The 17,005-nt window shown below is 36.2% G+C and overlaps 1 protein-coding gene across 1 annotated transcript in view; it reads right to left on the bottom strand.

The window, feature by feature from the left end:
* Nucleotides 1–4,836: 4,836 nt before the first annotated feature.
* The window catches only part of LOC132552900 (filamin-C-like), a 74,127-nt gene continuing 61,958 nt past the window's right edge, over nt 4,837–17,005 (bottom strand). The window contains exons 30-38 of the mRNA XM_060217097.1: nt 15,606–15,749; nt 14,652–14,774; nt 14,221–14,367; nt 13,192–13,296; nt 9,526–9,705; nt 6,508–6,789; nt 6,079–6,228; nt 5,573–5,740; nt 4,837–5,112 (exon numbers count right to left, since the gene is read on the bottom strand). Coding sequence (XP_060073080.1) covers nt 4,865–5,112; nt 5,573–5,740; nt 6,079–6,228; nt 6,508–6,789; nt 9,526–9,705; nt 13,192–13,296; nt 14,221–14,367; nt 14,652–14,774; nt 15,606–15,749 — 1,547 coding nt within the window. The 3' untranslated portion in view covers nt 4,837–4,864. The remainder of the gene's footprint in view (nt 5,113–5,572; nt 5,741–6,078; nt 6,229–6,507; nt 6,790–9,525; nt 9,706–13,191; nt 13,297–14,220; nt 14,368–14,651; nt 14,775–15,605; nt 15,750–17,005) is intronic.

Here is a 17,005-nt window from a genome sequence, read left to right as displayed (position 1 = left end):
AATTGAAAGAAAATTTTATTCCTTTAAATTATCTAATGTTACATTAAATCACCATATTGCTAATTGATTCATATTTTCTGTCTTCAAAATTTTGCATGCAGGTGTAGTATTTCATTTTAATTGTAAATCTGTAGATTTTTTCTCGGCAAACAGCTTTGAGATTATAATTTGAAGATGTTGATGTGCAGTACTATGTAAATGTTGAGACAAAATGATGGCTGTGGTGATTTTTTCTGTGATATGTCTGTTAGGATCGGTTAAAATTGTGTAATATCTCTGTTGTAAATAATACCATAGATGTGTAATATATTTGTTGATTCTTATCTATATTTTGTACAATTTTTTTCACAAGATGTAATATGTTTTTGTAAACCATGAATAACAATACATAGACTCTAAAAGTTGAAGACTTATTTTGTGTGGTTATTGATCTCCATAACACGACCAATATAGTAGATACTCAGTGACACCATGACATCAGAATTACACGACAACATTCTATTATGATTTCATAAACACAAGCCTGATGTCCAAATGTGTGCCAGAATATAGAAATTTGATCAACTTTGACTCTCACCAACTCAGTAAAACACTCATTATTGCATTCACATGGCAAGAAGGTCCAGAGTTAAAACAACCGTACCATAGAAAGGATTCATCTGCTCTTTCCAAATATAGCAACTGATAATACAATGTATGTAGGCCGTCTTCAAAAGTTCAAACCAGAATCCATTGCACAGTCAAAGTTGCATTGTATTACCAAATTAATGAGGTGAAACGGGAACTGATCATTACATTGGTACCTGGGACACCTACTAATGAAATTCATAGATTCATTTTGTACTTTAAAGAATAGTGTTAAAATGTTCAATAAGTATGTAGACAGTTCCAAAATGGCAAGACAGCAAAGAGAGAACAGAACAGCATGAAATCAACTTTTTCATAACAAGAGACCTTACAAGGGTTAAGGGCTTGTTTTTTCAAAGGAATGACTTTGACTCACCTACAAGGTCAAAATGGTCTTTATGTATCAAAATCCTAAAACCTTTTGAATAACCCAAAAGCCCAGGTCATGAAATTTCATTAGAAGCTCTGCAGAATTGACTGACTCTTTTGAATGTCAAAAGTCAAAACGTCTTGGAGTCAAAAATAGGTAGGAGTATGTCACATCACTATAAATCCGTAGGAAAGAAGAGTATTCAGAATGGGATAAATATGAAACTTGCCTGAAAAATCTCATCCAAAGAAACATTCACGACAAAACAGATGAGCAATACAAGTCCAATGGGCCTCTTGTTCACGAATACCTGGAGCCTGTTTCTTGGATTAAATGTTAGAGAGGGAGTATATAATCACGGTCTGTGGATTGTCTTATTATCAACAGTAAACACCTGTCTATATATGTGAAAAGTGTTGACAATTTCTTGTTCAGAACCTCAGATATTTTTGAGTGTTTGGAAGGCGGTAGTAACGCACTCGCCCTTCACCTCCTGGAATGGATGTGAAAAGGTATTGCAACATCTGCCCAACCACGTGGGTATTCCGGTTTCCTCCCACAATAAGACCCCTCGCACGCTTCCATCCAAGCCAACAAGAGTGATTAATATAACTTGGAAAAACTTGCTTTGTAATTGTTGTAAAATAAATGAAGTTTATTATTATTAACCTCTGATGAAAACAAAAACATTGTTGGTCAAGAAATGAGCACAATTATTAAATAAGTTTGTTCCTATGAGTACGATAGTTTGTTGCTTCATTCTGCAGGAGAAAAGTGTTCCATCAGTTTAAATGAGGAACTGTAGTGCATCTTTGAGGAGACATGAATATGCTGAAGAATATAATTGATAGAAATTGGGGTTCTTGAAAACCAACCACTTCTGAAATACAAAAGTATTTATGATAAACATGCCACTAATGGAACAACTAATGTCTATCATATTTTTTATAATAAGAGTGCCATGGACACAATATATGCCGCCACAAAATATAAAGATCAAGATTGGTCCTTTTAATTATCACTTTTAACATGTCTGTGTACATAAGCTCAAAATGAAGTCTGTGAGACCAGTTAGCTTAGCTGTAAGAGACAGGGACCCGAGATCATAAATGGCATAAATCTTACAAAAATCAAAGAACCGAAAAATCACCCCTTCATGCACATCTACCCATTGTGGTAGTGACATTGAGGGAGCTTTGTGAAAATCTGAAGATTCGTTTAGGAGGAGTTGAGTTCACAAGAAATGGATGTACGGACGGACAGACGGAGAAGATGACGCAAATATACAACCGCCTGCGGTGGCGTATAACAACAAAAAGAGGCAGAGGTTCGTCAAATGAGTATATATTTTATTGTAACAACTATCATATATTTTGCAAATACAATATCATATATATAAATGAGGAATGCAGATCTTGATAAATCATATGTAAACAAAAAATAAAATGAAAGTATTATTTCATTTCAACAATGTATAGTATAATAAAAATGTATATGTACAAGTTTCAAAATATTCAGTACAAAAACACCTGATCTATGTTATATATTAGTGTGCAAAATAGGATTATTTCCCTTCTTTATGAAATTTGTTCTAACTAATAGATTATACTCATATGTAATTTTGATATAGAGTGGATGAACACCATGGTGCCCTTACTTTGGAACTCATGGAGACAATACTCCTCATCAATATAAAGTGAGAGTCAGGGCAGTTAGTAATACACTATTGGATTTTACTGCTTATTTAAATCAATGGTGATTTTCTCCTCAGTAATAAGTCTCAGTAGAGAGGAAGTACTTCCGATACATTTTACCACCATTGCAAAGGTGCTTTCAATATATATCAAAACTCCAGGATTTCAAGGTTTTACCTTGTGTAGATTCAATGTACAAGTCCACAACCATACCATTTAATGCAGCACATTTGTTAATGTAATGAGCACAGTGCAATACCATGTCAAGTCAAAGACTACCTGTTCCACAGCACTTTTCCCTCAAATCTTCTTTATCAATTATTGTGAAACTTGGAGGGACTACTGCATCAACAGCTGCCCTCCAACACATATCCATGTATATTCGTGAGTATGGGAAGCAGATTAACCCTAAAACAGCCAGACATCTTTAGTCTAGTATGGCATCACACTATCAATCAATTGTCTAGTCCATAAATAAAACCTTTATATCAGATGATACCCTCTTGTATTATGCAGTTAATATATCGTACCCTAGATATACATAAATACATACTAGGTATGTAAACAGTAGAACTCATAAACATTACACATATACTCCAACAAAATAGCAAAATTGCATAGTACAAACCTTATGGAAAAAGAAAGTAGAAAATACATTCAAAAGGAAATATCATTGTGATAATTTGAAACATAATCTTTGATATATAAACCAGAGTTTTCTAGAACAACAAGGAGAATACACCAACATTACCGTTGGGACAAAATTCACAGGTACCCACCATTTCTTATTAGCTCCTTTGATATATACAACCAGATGGTATTGTTGTTCTTTGGTTTCTGCACTAGTAATAGTTCTTAATTTACCATTCATAATTCATCATTTCAACAAAAAATTTTGCATAAAAACCATTACAAAACCATGTATTCAATCTAACTTGAAATCATAATTCCAAAAGAAAACATATTGTTGTAGTAATCACAAATTTTGACATGGTGTTACAGTGTAAATATATATAGTTATAAATCCTTCATGGCAAAATGGATTCTCCATCAACAAAGTATTACATGTATGATGGAAAAGTCCTGACAAGGGATTCCATTCCTGCTAAATACACCTCTATAACAAGTCAAATTAGGAGAACATGTGCGAGACTGTAAAATAGAAGAATTCAAACTACAACAAATTGTCCTTTGTCTATTCACAAGAAATTTTCATTTATATTTTTCCAATCAAATACTGTCACAATCCCATGTAAAATTATCAGCTACAATTTTCTAGTGTGGATGGTATTCTTACCTTCATATATTTATATAAGTACTAAATATCATTTAACAGGAATATCACACGGTTCCAAACTTATTATCTCTTAGAGCAAAACATAGCACCTTTGTCGATGGAAAAAACAGAAACACAATCAGAATGAATTTTTCAGGAATTCATTATTCAAATGAAAGTCTTATCAATCACTATTCAATTATTGGTAAGAAAAGAGTAAACGGACAAATACATCATCAAAATTAACACAAGTACACAGATTCAAAGAAGTTATTGTTTTGATATTTTGAAAATTGTTAGAATATCAAAAGCTTGTCTACATGTAAGTAACGTATACTACCTGATATGATATTGGGCTACAATAAAATATTAAAAAAATAATATCACAAGGTACAACGGAATGTACACTTATACAATGATACCTGTGTATAACATTTTCATAACCGCCATGCTGGTTGTAATTGTGATTGTGTCTATTTTTGTAGATGATACAAGGTTTGTAAGTATATAAAGCTGGGTGGGTCTTAAAAGTGAGTGCCTAGATATTTTTATTATTTAACTTCATTAAATGCTGTAACTACCATTTGTTTGTATGCTTGAAATAAACATTTCAAGAACAAACAAATTTTCAACATAATAACATAATGACAGAATGCGTTAGATTCATTGACTGTCGAGTGATATTTTGATTTAGACTTACACGCACTTTTCAGCCGTAAGCATGAAACAAAAAAAGTTGTTTTCATTGTCATTTTCATAAAAATCTTCAGATCCATTTTCAGAATTTGTATAAAGATACTTATTAATACCTAAAACCTTCTGAGTATATTTGACAAGTATGGCAATTTTTACACCTTTCTCCCGTTTGATTGACATTTCCTGGATATTCTCTGGATTCTAGATTTCAGCCTTCCACTGAGCGTATGTGCGTGGGGTGGCAGAACTGTTGGAGAAGGATTGTTCCTGAAGCAGGTGCTCTAATTCCTGCTGAGTGTCGACAATATTGATCTGGAATGGACTTCCTGGGACATCCACACCAGACCAACGTATGCTGATGATGTACAGGCCAGTTTCTGTTGGGTCATAACGACAGAGAATGGTGCGGTCTCTCTGGCTATCTCTGTACATCTCTACCTGGAAGCCGCCTAAAACAATGACATTGTATGGTAAATAATGATGTCACAGACAGAACTCACCTAAACTACTTTGTGTGATAAATAATGATATCACAGACAGAACTCACCTAAACTACTTTGTATGATAAATAATGATATCACAGACATTATTAAATGTACATGTACATATGACATAAGGATTTCCTTTGTATACATAGTATATCAATTTCTCCAGGTAAAGGATTCAGAACTTAATTATTCAAAGAAAATATATATGTGAAATACCCTGAAGTATTTTTCTTTTGCTGCATGATGTCATAATATGGAGAATGACAATATGTCATGAATTTCAAATAGCACACCAAAAGAGCTGCCTATGTTTGGTTTTGTCCTCCATATTTCAATATAAAACTGGACAAAATGCTAATTTTGTGAGTTAACTGATAAAAAGTCTGTTTTCTTTATGCAGTGGCAATGTTGTCTTGTTTACCTTTAGGTCCTCTTATTCGGACAGTTAGTTGACCAGCCCCGGCTCCACGGGTCTCCACAACAAAACTGCTCTGAAATGTAGCGAGAATGCCATGTTCCACTCCGGGACCTGTCACGCGAACCTTACTGGCGTCTGGCTGTGATCCCACTTTCAGGATAAATGGGCTCCCTAGAATAATGAGACAAGTTATTACAGTAACGACAAAGATCAACACGATGAGATGAAATCATTGTCTAGACTTTTTAGCCATTTGTATTCATAAAATAAAAACTATATATAGGAAAGGGTTTATGCCTCATTTTAATATTATAAGTGTGCAATTTTTATAAATAATTGAAATTCTCTCCAAAATACTTCGCTTCCTATAACTACACATGAAACTATCTATCAATAATTGCCTTCAACATTTTATGCTTTTCTTTTTTTTGTATTCTACACCCCAATTTGATACATGTACTGCTCTTCATGTATGGCAGAAAGTCTAGGTTGTCTCCCTTGATCCTTACCCAGGACATGCTCTCCTCCATATTTAACCTGCAGCACATGTCTGCCGACCTCCATGGGTTTGATGCCCAGTTGGAATGTCCCATCTCTGTTGTCATGGAGATCCACATTTGCTACTTTTGATGGTCCCATACAGGCAGCTGTGAGCTCACCTACAAGTTTATAAACATTGAACATCATTATCTGTATATCACTTAGTTGCCAAAGAAATTAATTACAATGGATTTCTTAATATTCAATAGATTTTTGTCAGTATTATTAAAAGTGATAAGAAAATAATTTGATTGAATCTATTTTACGTTATTATTAGATGTATGACCATTATAACTTTTTTTTTTATTACAGAGATGATAAAGTTTCTAACTTTTACAAACAATCATGTGTACAATGTGGAAGGTACCATATACCCTTAAGTCAAATAATCAACCTACCAGGTCCAGCCTTCCGCACATCAATATAGACATCTGAAGTTTTTCCCATGATGCCTCCCTTCAGTCCTTCACCAGTTACTGACACTTTGTGAGGGAAGAAAGCCCCAATCACGTTGACCTTGTATGGGGATCCCTTCAGCTGACGTCCATTCCATGTGATATGGAGGAGATAGGCACCAGGAATAATTGGTGTGTAGGTACAGTGGAAACGCCCATTTCCAAGGGGGACAACTCTGTTGCTGATCTCCGCACGCACACCTGATAGAGTTACCTCTGGTACACCTGAAATGTTTGAAACAAATATTCAATGTTTCTACATTTAAGAAGCAGTTTTATGTAACATAGTTAGTAGATATTAGACATTTGATAAACCAAACAATCAATCTTTCAGCAAATAAAAACCAAAATGTGTGATAAAAAAAACAAAAGCAAAAACAAAATGGAATAAATATGAATTAAAAGGATAAAAAGTTAACAATGCTAGTTCATTATTAGATAACATTTTTAGTGAATGATTTCAATAAAATACTGATAATGAATATTTGCCTATAATGGTTCTGCACAGATATTACATTATAGTTTAATTTGTTGTATACTTATCTTTAATCAAATTAATCATGTATCAGTGGAAATTATTTTTCGTATTTTGTGTCAGGTAAAGCTAAATTTAATGTAAAGCCGTGTGTAATAGTAAAAGAAAAGCTTGTCAAACGTTGACTTAAATATAGTTCTATAATTATAATGTCCAAAAGTGTCAAAAGATGTGTTATAACAACGCAAGCTTAAAGAACAGAAATCTACAGATACACACAATGATTATAAGCAAATATGTAAAAGAAACGGTTACACGATCTCTACACCAACCAAAGTCAGATTTAAAACTCGACAGGTTTAGTCAGTATCCACTTCAACATATTAACCATGTTTATAAACACCATCTTAACCAAGATTACTCTCAAAAAGTTATATTGTTCAGATATGTAACACAGCATTCAAGTTCAGGGTGAAAATCTTTTCCCCTCGTAAGTGTCCTCTACACTTGATACTTTCAACTACCAACTGACTAACTCTAAAACCATGAAACAAGGTCAATGCGGTTTAAAATCAACATGAACTTTATATCACAGTAAATTGGAGAAGCAGCTCGTGGATATTTTCACTTCAGACATCAGGGTTCTTTAGAAATTATTTTAAATATTTGATTCAGATGATATTGTGACCTTAAATGAAGTCAAAACCAACCATACATAAAAATAATTCTGATAGATCAATAGTCAACCATACATAAAAATAATTCTGATAGATCAATAGTCAACCATACATAAAAATAATTCTGATAGATCAATAGTCAACCATACATAAAAATAATTCTGATAGATCAATAGTCAACCATACGTAAAAATAATTCTGATAGATCAATAGTCAACCATACATAAAAATAATTCTGATAGATCAGTAGTCAACCATACGTAAACATAATTCTGATAGATCAGTAGTCAACCATACGTAAACATAATTCTGATAGATCAACGGAAGCTAAAATTATAAAGATTTGACCCTCAAAAACTGCAGTGAAGAAACAAAATTGATTTAAAAGCAATGAATTATGCATGAGAAAATGTTCTAAAAGCTTAGGAAAGTAAGTTCAGAAGCAATGATTATAAACATGAAGAAAGGCCTACTATATATGTATACATGTTTATTTGATTCCTAAGTGAAACACTTTTTATATTTCATGGGATCTGTTTAAGGAGTTGCCTTTGACCTAACACATATTGATATGTCTAATACCTCATGTTCTAGTTTATAACTGCTATAGTGGTCAGACCCACTCTATGTAAAACTCTGCATGAAGGATGATATTTGGAATATCTCTGGTGGTTTCTGTGAGTAGAATACATATGTAGCTAAAAAGAGATTTTGTTTATCTACCAAAGCATCTCCAATTGATATGAATATTTGAATCTGAGTCACCATCCCAACTTTCACATTCTGAAATTACTTAGGATCCAAAATACCAATATTTGAAATAATTCTGAAATGACTTAGGACCGATAATACCAATATTTGAAATAATTCTAAAATGACTTAGGACCGAAAATACCAATATTTGAAATAATTATGATTAGACATGTGAAAACCTTATTTATCATTGGGCAGTAAATTATTTTTAGAATATGTGTACAAAGTTTGAATTTCACAGAAGAAAAGATAATGAAAGAGTTAAGCACAAAATATAGAACTCCACAACTGTGTCTAAGGAAACCACAACTAAAATCGAAGAAAACCGCAAACAGCTGGTTTAGTGTTACTATGAGAACAGCTGACAACATTACAAACATTGATATCATAAATCGACGTGTTTATACTAATTAAAATGCATAGCAGCATGTATACAGGTGAAAGCATTCAGTTGCTTCTAACTGCTGATTAAGATTGCTACTGAGGTATATAAAGATTACCTCTGGCCTTTAGATCTCAATTATCATCTTTTATGCTTCCAATTAAGTTACAGTAAAACCACACAAAGACTGAAATATGATAGCTGTCTTACCTGACAAGAAGGCTATCAAAGAGGGGCAAAGAAAATGGCATTTTATATCTCATCAATATGGACATAGCAAAATTCTGCTGTCAGCCTCGTTACACCCACAGCAAAAAAATAATCTCCAACCTATGTAATTTAGGTATACAAATTTACATACACATTTAAATATTCAACCCGAACAACCCTTTACAAAATATCAATTCAAATGGAAATGACATCAATGCCTCTACTCCGATACATCATTCTACGAAACCTAAAACTTGTTCAAGTTTCTTGTCCTGTGCATAATTTTTTTTTTACCTTTTAAAAAAGTTTGATCAACATTCCTTATGAAATAACGTTGCTAGAGTGATATGATTGATTAAAGACATAGCACAATCACAGGAGAAAGGAGGGACATAGATAACACTATATCCTGTTCTCCAGTAGGACGACTTATGTATGAATATTGAAGTAAATTAAATACACACCAGATCCTGCCTGAGAACCATCAATAACAAACTCCGCCTCCTCACGAACTTTAGCCTCCTTCAAGCCACGCCCGGTAAGGATCACCTTGTTTGCATCGGCAGCTACACGGACAGCATAGCCAATAAAAGGCGAGTTTGGAAGTGTCCGCTCCGCCCAGAACAGGTGAATGTAGTGATTACCTATCAATATAAAGTGTAGATATACAGACGTAATCCTGACATTTAATTCCTCTACACTAACTCTCCTTATTCACAAAGAGTGACCGTGTATTTTCTGTACCAACCTTACTCCTTAATGGTGTTCCCATCCCTCATCCCCTACACAGTGTGACAGTGTCTGTGTTACCCTCATCCCCTACACAGTGTGACAGTGTCTGTGTTACCCTCATACCCTACACAGTGTGACAGTGTCTGTGTTACCCTCATCCCCTACACAGTGTGACAGTGTCTGTGTTACCCTCATACCCTACACAGTGTGACAGTGTCTGTGTTACCCTCATACCCTACACAGTGTGACAGTGTCTGTGTTACCCTCATCCCCTACACAGTGTGACAGTGTCTGTGTTACCCTCATCCCCTACACAGTGTGACAGTGTCTGTGTTACCCTCATCCCCTACACAGTGTGACAGAGTCTGTGTTACCCTCATCCCCTACACAGTGTGGCAATGTCTGTGTTACCCTCATCCCCTATACAGTGTGACAATGTTTGTGTTACCCTCATCCGCTACACAGTGTGACAGTGTCTGTGTTACCCTCATCCCCTACACAGTGTGACAGTGTCTGTGTTACCCTCATACCCTACACAGTGTGACAGTGTCTGTGTTACCCTCATCCCCTACACAGTGTGACAAGTGTCTGTGTTACCCTCATACCCTACACAGTGTGACAGTGTCTGTGTTACCCTCATACCCTACACAGTGTGACAGTGTCTGTGTTACCCTCATCCCCTACACAGTGTGACAGTGTCTGTGTTACCCTCATCCCCTACACAGTGTGACAGTGTCTGTGTTACCCTCATCCCCTACACAGTGTGACAGAGTCTGTGTTACCCTCATCCCCTACACAGTGTGGCAATGTCTGTGTTACCCTCATCCCCTATACAGTGTGACAATGTTTGTGTTACCCTCATCCGCTACACAGTGTGACAGTGTCTGTGTTACCCTCATCCCCTACACAGTGTGACAGTGTCTGTGTTACCCTCATCCCCTACACACTGTGACAGTGTCTGTGTTACCCTCATCCCATACACAGTGTGACTGTGTTTGTGTTACCCTCATCCCCTACACAGTGTGGCAATGTCTGTGTTACCCTCATCCCCTACACACTGTGACAGTGTCTGTGTTACCCTCATCCCCTACACAGTGTGACAATGTCTGTGTTACCCTCATCCCCTATACAGTGTGACAATGTTTGTGTTACCCTCATCCGCTACACAGTGTGACAGTGTCTGTGTTACCCTCATACCCTATACAGTGTGACAGTGTCTGTGTTACCCTCATCCCCTACACAATGTGACAGTGTCTGTGTTAACCTCATCCCCTACACAGTGTGACTGTATTTGTGTTACCCTCATCCCCTACACAATGTGGCAATGTCTGTGTTACCCTCATCCCCTACACAGTGTGGCAATGTCTGTGTAACCCTCATCCCCTATACAGTGTGACAATGTTTGTGTTTTCACAAACTTTCCATCTCAGGGTGTAAAACATTTCCGACCCTAATCCCCTACACAGTGCGACAGTTTTTGTGTTACCCTCATCCCCTATACAGTGTGACAGTGTCTGTGTTACCCTCATCCCCTACACAGTGTGGCAATGTCTGTGTTACCCTCATCCCCTACACACTGTGACAGTGTCTGTGTTACCCTCATCCCCTACACAGTGTGACAATGTCTGTGTTACCCTCATCCCCTATACAGTGTGACAATGTTTGTGTTACCCTCATCCGCTACACAGTGTGACAGTGTCTGTGTTACCCTCATCCCCTATACAGTGTGACAGTGTCTGTGTTACCCTCATCCCCTACACAATGTGACAGTGTCTGTGTTAACCTCATCCCCTACACAGTGTGACTGTATTTGTGTTACCCTCATCCCATACACAATGTGGCAATGTCTGTGTTACCCTCATCCCCTACACAGTGTGGCAATGTCTGTGTAACCCTCATCCCCTATACAGTGTGACAATGTTTGTGTTTTCACAAACTTTCCATCTCAGGGTGTAAAACATTCCCGACCCTAATCCCCTACACAGTGCGACAGTTTTTGTGTTACCCTCATCCCCTATACAGTGTGACAGTGTTTGTGTTACCCTCATCCCCTATACAGTGTGACAGTGTCTGTGTTACCCTCATCCCCTACACAGTGTGACAGCCTATGTGTTTTTACAAACCTTCCTCCTCAGGGTGTAAAACATTCCCAACCCTCATCCCCTACACAATGTGACAATGTTTGTGTTTTTACAAACCTTCCTCCTCAGGGTGTAAAACATTCCCAACCCTCATCCCCTACACAATGTGACAATGTTTGTGTTTTTACAAACCTTCCTCCTCAGGGTGTAAAACATTCCCAACCCTCATCCCCTACACAATGTGACAATGTTTGTGTTTTTACAAACCTTCCTCCTCAGGGTGTAAAACATTCCCAACCCTCATCCCCTACACAATGTGACAATGTTTGTGTTTTTACAAACCTTCCTCCTCAGGGTGTAAAACATTCCCAACCCTCATCCCCTACACAATGTGACAATGTTTGTGTTTTTACAAACCTTCCTCCTCAGGGTGTAAAACATTCCCAACCCTCATCCCCTACACAATGTGACAATGTTTGTGTTTTTACAAACCTTCCTCCTCAGGGTGTAAAACATTCCCAACCCTCATCCCCTACACAATGTGACAATGTTTGTGTTTTTACAAACCTTCCTCCTCAGGTTGTAAAACATTCCCAACCCTCATCCCCTACACAATGTGACAATGTTTGTGTTTTTACAAACCTTCCTCCTCAGGGTGTAAAACATTCCCAACCCTCATCCCCTACACAATGTGACAATGTTTGTGTTTTTACAAACCTTCCTCCTCAGGGTGTAAAACATTCCCAACCCTCATCCCCTACACAATGTGACAATGTTTGTGTTTTTACAAACCTTCCTCCTCAGGGTGTAAAACATTCCCAACCCTCATCCCCTACACAATGTGACAATGTTTGTGTTTTTACAAACCTTCCTCCTCAGGGTGTAAAACATTCCCAACCCTCATCCCCTACACAATGTGACAATGTTTGTGTTTTTACAAACCTTCCTCCTCAGGGTGTAAAACATTCCCAACCCTCATCCCCTACACAATGTGACAATGTTTGTGTTTTTACAAACCTTCCTCCTCAGGGTGTAAAACATTCCCAACCCTCATCCCCTACACAATGTGACAATGTTTGTGTTTTTACAAACCTTCCTCCTCAGGGTGTAAAACATTCCCAACCCTCATCCCCTACACAATGTGACAATGTTTGTGTTTTTACAAACCTTCCTCCTCAGGGTGTAAAACATTCCCAACCCTCATCCCCTACACAATGTGACAATGTTTGTGTTTTTACAAACCTTCCTCCTCAGGGTGTAAAACATTCCCAACCCTCATCCCCTACACAATGTGACAATGTTTGTGTTTTTACAAACCTTCCTCCTCGGGAGTAAAACAGATGACATTCTGTCCTACTGTATGACTGTCCACCATTACAGGAAGGGAAGAAGATGGACCCTGTACCTCAGCTTTCATGATTCCTGCAATAATACAACATAATACAACATAATACAATATAATACTACTTAATACCACGTAATATAATATAATACTATCTAATACAACGTAATATAATGTAATACAATGTAATACAATATAATACAACATAATACAATATAATACAACATAATACAATATAATACTAATTAATACAATGTAATATAATGTAACACAATGTAATACAATATAATACAACGTAATACAATATAATACTAATTAATACAATGTAATATAATGTAACACAATGTAATACAATATAATACAACGTAATACAATATAATACTACTTAATACAACGTAATATAATATAATACTACTTAATACAACGTAATACAATATAATACTATCTAATACAACGTAATATAATGTAATACAATGTAATACAATATAATACAACGTAATATAATGTAATACAATGTAATACAATATAATACAACGTAATACAATATAATACATATATATATTAATATAATTTATATCTTAAGTAGCTATATAAGTGACCTGAAACCTGAAATTCTCAGATGAATGAATTTCAAATTAATAACAACTTAAATGTTGGTACTAATGTTTTTTTTCAATGTACAACCTAACCTCATTATCTCAAACTCGGCGGGACCATCAGGAAACTTCAAATTAGCCAAGTATTTTATTTAAAAGAGTTTGAATGTTTTGTGTAAAGTTAGGCAGGGACCTACAAAATGCTTCCAATTAAACAGGGTCTTTGTGTTATACGAGTTTGAGATAACGAGGTTCCACTGCATCAGTAAACATTTGATCATATCCTAATTTTTATTTGCTTGAAAAAAAATCTGGATAAGAAACAACCTGATAGAGGTGAAATATATGTCTCAAATTTTCACTACATTTATTTTTTCAGAAATCTCCCTAATATACAAGATGGAGTACCTGGACCAGCTTGTGATACGTCAAACACAAGACGTTTCTCCTCTCCGACGACCAGTTTTACTCTCTCCTGACTGTCCATTAGGTGCTGCCAGCCGCCATATATCTTCACCTTTCGTGGGTCGACAATCTTCGGGTGGAAGGGACTCCCTGTCATTACAAGAATTACAATGTGAAAAAATGGAATGGAAAAAGTAATATTTAGTTATAAAATCATTGCGTAAGTCTCAGACATTAAAATGAGCTTGATATTACCATGCACGCCATCACTAAGAACACAGAGTCCTATTTGTCATAAAAACAAAAGTCTGTATGACAATGAAGGCAGCGCCAATTAACAAAAAGATTCTAACTTTTAAGCTAAACTTTCATATTTTGAATTCGAAGTTCCAGTTATACTTATCTAGAGTAAGTAAGAATTTGAGGTGACATACCTGGGAGGTCTTTACCATTCCATTGGAGCTGTAATGTGAAAATGCCCACCTCTACTGGAGTATAGGTACACACGTACCGATCTCCTGCAGGTTCAATTGTTGTCTTAGCAATGGAGTTAGGGCCTGAAAAAAACACCATTATTTTTACAATGGGAACTTTTCTGTTTCCTGTTGTACTGGTGACAGTACATCCTCAGTCCCTGGTGAAAATTGTTTACTATAGTACAAATTTCACATGAGGCTGAGGATGGCTAAAACTACAGCAGGTTAGTCTCAATGATCTTTTCCAAAAGACAATAAAGAAAATGCTGTAAATGGTAAACATTCCTATGTTAACACAGTTTTGTTTTTTACTATTTTCGAGGACAGAATAAAATCATATTTAAACAAGAGGTCCGAGGGCCTTATCCATCACCTAAGTCACAATGCTTCTTGTAACATGTTAAAAAATTAAAAAATAAAGAAATAAATTTAACTATATTGTACACGTAAAACAAATGTAACTTGTGTATACATTAACTGCTGTCCCATGCTAAGGCTTCTAACAAAGTTTGAATTACAAGAAATCACACTCAAGATTTGAATTTTTCTTTATAAAACCTTCCATCCATGAAAGGTAGAAGATCTTTGAAATTTCAGTCAGTTAGATCCAATTTTGGCCCCACCCAACAGCCCCTGGTGGTTAGCTGAGGTCAATATGTGCATCTCATTAAACTGTCGTTTTAAACTAATAATTTTAATCAGGAATTTAGAAAATAAATATGGTGTAAAAAATCAGAATCTATTTCATAGTTTTACATGAAAAATACATTCTTAGAAAATTAAAACTTTAAAAAATAACAAGATCTATAGTGTAATGATAAAGCTTTAAACTGCTTTAATATAAATAACAATACGATCAACATGAATAGCACAGCAAGTGGACTGTTGTAATACTATCAGTGGAGAACTTACCATCAACCTGGACCCCAAGTTCTCCCCTCCTCTTTCCAACATGAACATAAAAGGTAGCCACATTGTCCTCCTCTCCACGAAACAACCCGTCACCATCAGCTGTAGGGAGGCCACCATCATCAATGTTCTGGATAAATGGACAACCTAGAACAGAACAATAGATGTAGGAACAAAAGAGGAAAAGAGAATGCCTCTCGTCATGATATGTTCATTGCAAAACTCAAATTAGTGAAATCTTAGTTCTGACTTGGTTGACTAGCTTCCCAATTGAGACACCAGAACAAAAATTCATACAAACTTAAACATTGTTATACATTCAAAGAACAGGTATATTTTTATATGATCACAACTATATCCATACAATCTACCATCATTATATCTTGTCTTCTGTACAGTGGAAAGCCTCACCTGTTGGTTTCATCATTTAATGACCTTCACTTACCTGCTATTTGCACATTGCTCCATTTTCCAATAAGTTGTCTTACAATATTTGTTTTTTAGTGAAGATTTCCAGTGACTGATCTGTTTAATTCTAGTCTCCTGCCCCCATAATATATATAAATATATATATCTATCTACGAAATGTGTTTCCCAGTTGTCTCCCCTGACAGATCCCTTTCCTGAGACAGATGTTTTCCAGTCGTCTCCCCTGACAGATACCTTACCTGAGACAGATGTTTCCCAGTTGTCTCCCCTGACAGATCCCTTACCTGAAACAGATGTTTCCCAGTTGCCTCCCCTGAGAGATCCCTTACCTGAAACAGATGTTTCCCAGTTGCCTCCCCTGACAGATCCCTTACCTGAGACAGATGTTTCCCAGTTGTCTCCCCTGACAGATCCCTTACCTGAGATATTTATATATGATATATGTTTCCTGGTCTTCTCCCTTGCCTGGTCGGAGGATGACTGTACGTGAACACTGTATAACATTCCATCAGATGGCCTCACATTGTAAATTGTCACTCGTTTTTCATTGCCATTATTGGAATTTGTAACCCCAACAAACGAATCTTTTCCTGAGCTGTCAACATCTTCAGCACTTTGCCGAGATACATTACTTGAAGTAGTACTGCGTCGTTTTCTTTTCATATCTTCCCTCTTTTGAAAAATTGATATTCGTTCAGTGACAGGTCTATTTTCAACATCTGACTCATTTGATAGGTCTGATTCACCAGATAATGATATGTGTCCTGTTGAGCCTTTAAATGAAAACGACATAGCATAATCAGAGGGAGGAGACCTTGGGCTTTGTGCCACTGTATTCTCATACTCCTGAATACTCTGTCTTTGTTTTTCTAGACGGGATTTTAATGTCTGACTTATATCCTCATTAGAGGACACATTTGTTTCTGGTGGTTTTTCAAGACGTCGTTTCAACATTTGACTTAAATGATCTTCAA

The sequence above is a fragment of the Ylistrum balloti genome, unplaced genomic scaffold (assembly GCF_031769215.1).
Source record: "Ylistrum balloti isolate Yb309-2 unplaced genomic scaffold, AGI_CSIRO_Ybal_v1 Utg370286, whole genome shotgun sequence".
NCBI lineage: Eukaryota > Metazoa > Mollusca > Bivalvia > Pectinida > Pectinidae > Ylistrum > Ylistrum balloti.
This window is presented reverse-complemented; position numbering and strand designations above follow the sequence as displayed.